This window comes from Trichechus manatus, unplaced genomic scaffold, assembly GCF_000243295.1.
Source record: "Trichechus manatus latirostris isolate Lorelei unplaced genomic scaffold, TriManLat1.0 scaffold00153, whole genome shotgun sequence".
NCBI lineage: Eukaryota > Metazoa > Chordata > Mammalia > Sirenia > Trichechidae > Trichechus > Trichechus manatus.
Window position 1 is genome coordinate 3,270,872 of NW_004444089.1, and position 6,692 is coordinate 3,277,563.

General features: G+C 41.8%; 1 protein-coding gene across 1 annotated transcript in view; it reads left to right on the forward strand.

Annotated features, from left to right (window-relative positions):
- The window catches only part of FRY (FRY microtubule binding protein), a 314,552-nt gene that overhangs the window by 101,049 nt on the left and 206,811 nt on the right, over positions 1-6,692 (forward strand). Inside the window, exons 5-8 of the mRNA XM_023740362.1 lie at positions 646-736; positions 1,161-1,240; positions 1,329-1,409; positions 6,131-6,344. Coding sequence (XP_023596130.1) covers positions 646-736; positions 1,161-1,240; positions 1,329-1,409; positions 6,131-6,344 — 466 coding nt within the window. The remainder of the gene's footprint in view (positions 1-645; positions 737-1,160; positions 1,241-1,328; positions 1,410-6,130; positions 6,345-6,692) is intronic.

A 6,692-nucleotide genomic window follows, 5' to 3' on the forward strand; every position in this document is an offset into this window, starting at 1 on the left:
CCTGTGGGGCAGTTCTACTCTGCACGGATGGGGTCGCCATGAGTCAGGATCTGCTGAACAGCCACCGACAGCAGCCTTGTCTTCCACCTGCCTTTCGCTTCTCCTTCCCTCGCTTCACTAAATCTCAAGTGGAAACAGCCAAGAAAGGGACTGGTAAAAAAGAGAAAATCAATTCGAATCCTTTCTTCCCCACCCGTAGTCCTGCGCCCGTGGGTGATCACAGTGTTTCCTTCCCTTGTTCGGCTTCTTCTCAGAGGCTTCCCCCAGCGTCGTTCCTTCTGGTGTTTACTGTGGACCTCTCGTGTGGTAGCACCACGTCCTGTTTGCGTCAGTTTTCTGTGGGGGTAGAATTCCTGGGTTGAAAGTTACCTTAGAAAAGTCCCCAAGATGAGGACATAGGCTCACAAACAGATACTCAATTGGTGTAGCTGAGAATGTAAAGTTTAACATGTTCTGACTTCAGACCCAGTGTTTGTCCTCTGGACCACACAGGTAATAGGAACAGCCCTCGTACGTATTGGAATCTCACCCTAACAACCACATCAGTTTCAAATGACTGGGGTTTGTAGCCTAGGTTTTTGATGAATTATATGCCTCTTGGAATATGTGCGATGCCATTTAATTTGAATATTTTAAATTTTACAGTGACGAACAGCAACGAGATTATTTAATGGAAAGACGGGACCTTGCCATTGATTTTATTTTTTCTTTAGTATTAATAGAAGTTTTGAAACAGGTAAGTGATTAATTTAATGTTATTTTTAAATAAGCTTGATTACTCTAAAAACCATTTTTTAAAGTCTAAGTTTATTAAATTGTTCATGAATTCCAAATACTGAGCCAAAGGAATTATATTTTAAGGAGCCCTGGTGGTGCACTGGTTAAAAGCACTCAGCTGCTAACCGAAAGGTCGGCGGTTGGAATCCACCAGCCGCTCCGAGGGAGAGAGATGTGGCAGTCCACTTCCGTGAAGATTTCAGCCTTGGAAACCATATGGGGCAGTTCTACTCTGTCTCAAAGGGTCGCTATGAGTTGGAATCGACTCGACAGCAATGGGCAACAAGGCTAAGGGCTATATATAGTTATTGGAAGTACTGTTGCTGATTTCCATCTTTAACATTCCCTTCCAAATTAAGAGCCGTCTTTTTTCTTCTTTTCAGATTCCCCTTCATCCTGTAATAGACAGTTTAATACATGATGTTATTAATTTGGCTTTCAAGCACTTTAAATACAAAGAAGGGTAAGAATATTTATCAATTTACGATTTCAAAGAGTTTGCTCCTCCAGATGACCAGGGCTCCCTAACTGTCTCGTTATGCCTTGCTCAGGTACTTAGGTCCCAACACTGGCAATATGCACATTGTGGCAGACCTGTATGCTGAAGTCACTGGAGTGTTGGCACAAGCTAAGTAAGTGAGCATCAGAACCCTTTCCTGTAGAACATGGTTACCTCTGGTATTCCGCCAGGACTCCCTGGTGGTGCAAATGGTTAAGTGCCCAGCTACAAACCAAAAGGTTAGCGGTTTGAACCTACCCAGAGGTACCTAGGAAGAAAGGCCTGGCAGTCTGCTTCTAAAAGCCTTGAAAACCCTATGGAGCACAGTTCTACTCTGCACACATGGGGTCGCCATGAGTCAGAGCTGACTTGACAGCAACTGATTTGGTTTTATCCCACCAGACCTCTAACCCAAGTGCTATGGATTGAATTGTGTCCCTGAAAAATATGTGTTGTAATTCCGTTGCTGTGAGTCAGAATCAACTCGACGGCAACAGGTTTGATTTTTTTTATACTTGTGGAGGAGCCCTGGTGGCATAGTAGTTAAGAGCTTGGCTGCTAACCTAAAGGTTGGCAGTTCAAATCCACCTGCCACTCCTTGGAAACCCTGTGGGGCAGATCTACTCTGTCCTGTAGGGTCGATATGAGTTCGAATTGACTCAACAGCAATGAGTTTTTGTTTTTGATACTTGTGGACATAATCCCATTTGGGAATAGGGTTTTCTTTGTTATGTTAATGAGGCCATGTCAGTATAGGTGCATCTTAAGCCAATCACCGTTGAGATATAAACCAAGCTGATGAACCACAGAGAAGAAAGCAGAGATGGGGGAAGATAATTGCCACTCCACACGAGATTTCCAAGGAACCAAGAAGCAAAAGCTGAAAAGAGACAAGGACCTTCCCCCAGAGCCGACAGAGAGACAGCCTTCCCCTAGAGCCGGTGCCCTGAATTCGAACTTCGAGCCTTCTAGACTGAGAGAGAATAAATTTCTGTTTGTTAAAGCCCCCTACCTGTGGTGTTTCTGCTATCGCAGCAGTAGGAAATCGAGACAGCAAGGAAGGGGGCCTCGTGTGTGAGATCATACAGAGCTGGGTTCTTTTTGCTCTATGAACCTCATCTCTGAAACAAGACTGCAAGTGCCTCCAAAGCAGGTACCAAGTCTTTTTCTAGTTTGTTCCCTTGTTATCTTTTTCACTTGACAATTCGAGCAGATCCTTACCCAGAGTCGGCGGACGTCTGATTACTGCATCAAAGAAGTAAAGGGACTAACCAGATTACTCCTCTCTCTGCCCGAACGGGAGCCCTGGTGGCACAGTGGTTAAGCGTTCAGCTGCTAACCAAAAGGTCGGCAGTTTGAATCCACTAGCTGTTCCTTGGAAACCCTATGGGGCAGTTCTACTCTGTCCTATAGGGTTGCTATGAGTCGGAATCGACTTGACAGCAGTGGATTTGAGTCTGCCCAAACATTCCACAGAAGTTTATCAGTTTTGAAAGTTTTGCTTTCTATATCCTGTCCGGGGGTGGTTACAGTATGTCACCCATGAATAGAGTGGGAAAATTCTATTCTAGCATGTCCCTTTACTATAGACCTTAGTTGATTCAGCTGAGCTAAAAACGTCCCAGACTCTGTCATGGAAACGTGGGGGGAAATTCTCATTGCTAAATTTATCTGGCTCCCTAATGCTACTTAGCAGGCTAGACCAAAGTAGTGTTAGACTAGAGATCAGCAATAATATACTTCTTCCAAAAGTGATGTCACACCTTAATGCACCTCATCTTAATGCACCTCATCTTATCCAACCCTGAGGCAAATGGGGCAGAATTGGAATGCCTGGGTTAGGCTAAAAGAGCCAGAGACATGTGAATTTTAGCCGAGAGACCAGCAGAACACAGCAGTGATGCTCCCCCGTCTTGTGAAACGAGATCTTCAGAAATAGATTTTTATCTTCCAAAAATGGTATATCCTAACTTCGTAGCATGGAAATACACAATTTATCAAAAATAAAAGTAAAAAAAAAAATTTACTTACTCCAGCAACCTTACCCAGCCAGATTATAGGCAAGAACTCAGGCATAGTTCTTCAGACATAGTTTATAAAACGTAGACACAAAACTCCTTGATGTGACTCATTTAATCTAACCCCGTTTATCTATTAGTCTCTACTACCTGGTTTTCTAAGGAGCACTGGTGGCGCAAAGGCTAAGCGCTTGACTGCTAACCGAAAGGTTGGTGGTTCCAACCCATCCAGCGACTCTGTGAGAGAAAGACCTGGCAATCTTCTCCCCTGAAGATTACAGCCTTGGAAACCCTATGGGGCAGTTCTGCTATGTCACATGGGGTCGCTATGAGTCAGAATCGACTCAACCGCAAACAAAACCTGTTTTTGTAACACAGAACACATCAGTGCTGGAAGGAAAAGAAGGAACTTGTAGAAGGAGATACACTGACGCCAGTGAAGAATATCAGCTCAAAGACCGACAGCAACAGAGAAAAAAGAAAAACTGGCCCAAGCATATATAAGAGCTAAACAATGGGCCGTTTTGCATGAGACCAGACTGTACTGTTACTATAGAATATTATAATAATTGTGGTTCATGAGTCACAAAGAAAAAATGGTGTAATGCATTTTGGAGATATTTCTGTTGCAGTTGAATAATGAGAATATTGGCATTTTGAAGAGATAAATTACAGTTTTCTGACCAATTAATTCAAGTGTATCTACCTCATTCCCAGAAAAGATCAGAAAAACGAAGTGTTAATATGCCTACTTGCCTGCCGATTAGTCCAACACTGAAAATGGCCAAGTATTTCTTTGTGATTACTCTTAGCATAATTCTTCATACTGTATGGGAAGTTTAATAAGCCAAATATGATTTTTTGTGCTTTCCTTAGTTTTTGTGGATTTTGCGTAATGGCATTAGTTACTTCGAATGACCTTCCTAAGCTCCATTGATTTTGAGTTGGTTGTGAGTGAATTGAGAAACAATATCACAAGTAAGCAGCATGCTAAGCTTGTAGGAATTTCCACCATTAGGTTAGATTTAGTCCATCAAGCCAGTGTTTTTCTGCCAACACTGGCTTTTTAAAATTTTCCTGCCATCAGTATTGATCCTGATTCTGCAATAGTGGGGCGTAAAAAATGCCTCAATTTGGACAATGTTCCTGTACTTTCCAGTCACCAGACAACTCCTTGGCCAGCCAGTCTTCTCTTAAAGTAATCACAGACTCAAACAGCCCACGATTTATTCCCAACGGGCAACCTATGTTGTTGTTAGATGCCGTCAAGATGACTCACAGCGACCCCATGTGACAGAGAAGAACTGCCCCAGAGGGTTTCCTAGGCTGTAATCTTTACGGGAATAGATCAGCAGGTCTTTCTCTTGTGGAGCCCTTGGTGGGTTTGAACCACCTACCTTTTGGTTAGAAGCTAAACACTTAACCATTGTGCCACCAGGGCTGCTAGTCAACCTATAGTTAACCTTTATTAATAGATAGTACAATCTTGCACTGCCTTTTGTTGAAACAATATCCATATGCTTGCCACCTACATTATTTGCCTGAAAATTTCTACTTTGAAGTGTGAAGAGTTGTTTCAAACTCCTGGGATTCTATTAGTTCACCTTTAATTTTTGTAATCGTAAGTACCCTTTTTCAATCACGCGTTGCTCCTAGTCAACCATTTCGCTTATACCGAACATCAGGCTAATAGGCTCAGGAAGCAAAATACAAGGACGCTTAGAATTTTACCTTGTTTTTTAAAATAAGAACCAAACCAGCCAATTCAGAGGTCGTTTGGATAATTTTTATGTGCACACTCCTTTAGCCTTGAAGATCTGCTACTACTCTCTGTCCTCTTAGATTTAAGATCTTTTTTTTAATACCGTATGGGATATTAAGGAGCCCTGGTAGCAGAAACCGTTAAGGATTCAGTTACTAACCAAAAGTTTGGCTGTTTAGACCCACCCAGCCACTCTGCAGAGAAAAACCTGGCAATCTGCTCCTGTAAAGATTACAGCCTAGAAAACCTTATAGGGCAGTTCTACTCTGTCACATGGGGTCGCTATGAGTCAAAATTGACTCGACAGCACCGAACAATAACAACATGGTATATTATTGCTGTTGCCATCAGTATTATTTTACCTTCAAATAATACACTTACTCTAAGTTCCTTGGGGCTCAGGGGTGTATATGTTTTGGTTTTGTTCTTGTTTTTTCATCTACCAGATCAAAATGTGAAGACCCATACAGGTAGTAAAAAGCCTATTCATCTTTTAGATACAACTTGAATTTTCCCGTTACTGATTTTCCTTTAACCTGAAAATATATTCTTTAATGACCATGAACCGAAAGCTATAAAAGAAACAACAGATAAACTTTAGAAATGTATGTAGGTCTATTTCTTGACATTATTTGGAATACAGATCCAAAAGCCTTTTCTTGTCACTGCCAGAAACCCCTGACCTAGTATGTTCTTTCTCATACCCTCACAATTTGAGATTTCAAGCCCTCAGGGTCTGGAAATTTGCTGGAAATCGCTAAGCCTGAAGAAATGGAGCCTTTTGTCATGCTCAGTTTAAGACCTAGACCATTTTGAGAGAGTCTAAATAACTCTTTACCTGCTCCCTAGCCTGAAGGTGATGATGGTAAGCACATTATAGAATAAGAGTGGAAAGGAAACAATTGGACTCTACCAAACCCCAAACATGGGATCCTTCCAAAATGGCGGCCATTATACTTCACTGGATTCAAAGGCCCACACCACTTGTTCTCTGTCACTGGTACATGTTTGCAGCCTCCACTACAGTGACTTCCCTACCCATTATTTGATAAATAACTCATGTTCTCTTCTTAGATTCCCTGCCGTAAAGAAGAAATTTATGGCAGAGCTAAAAGAATTACGGCATAAAGAGCAGAGCCCGTATGTGGTTCAAAGCATTATCAGCTTGATAATGGGGATGAAATTCTTTCGGATTAAGATGTATCCAGTGGAGGACTTTGAGGCTTCTCTTCAGTTTATGCAGGTAATGTCCTGGGCAGGGGAGCCAAGGACCATCAGCTTGAACAACGTCCTTCATGACTCACCTGGAATGTGAAAGCCCATTGACTGGTCAATATGGGAAAACTCCTCCTTTCTCCTCCCTAACTCACAAAGTGCTTTGTAACCAGATAATAGAGTTGCAGACAGATACTTTATTTGTAAGCTTTCATATCATCATTGAAGTAGAGTGTACAGTGGGATTTATTATTTGCTGACTTCTTTTTTGCCTGTGGGCTACATATTGTTTTGGGAATAAGACTTAGCTGATTTTTTTTTTTTTAATTTTTTAGAAATAATAGCATGGGATTGGCTGTATTATCATTCACAGGCATGAGAACTTTAAAGAGATGAAGAAAGAATTATCTTTCATTCATAC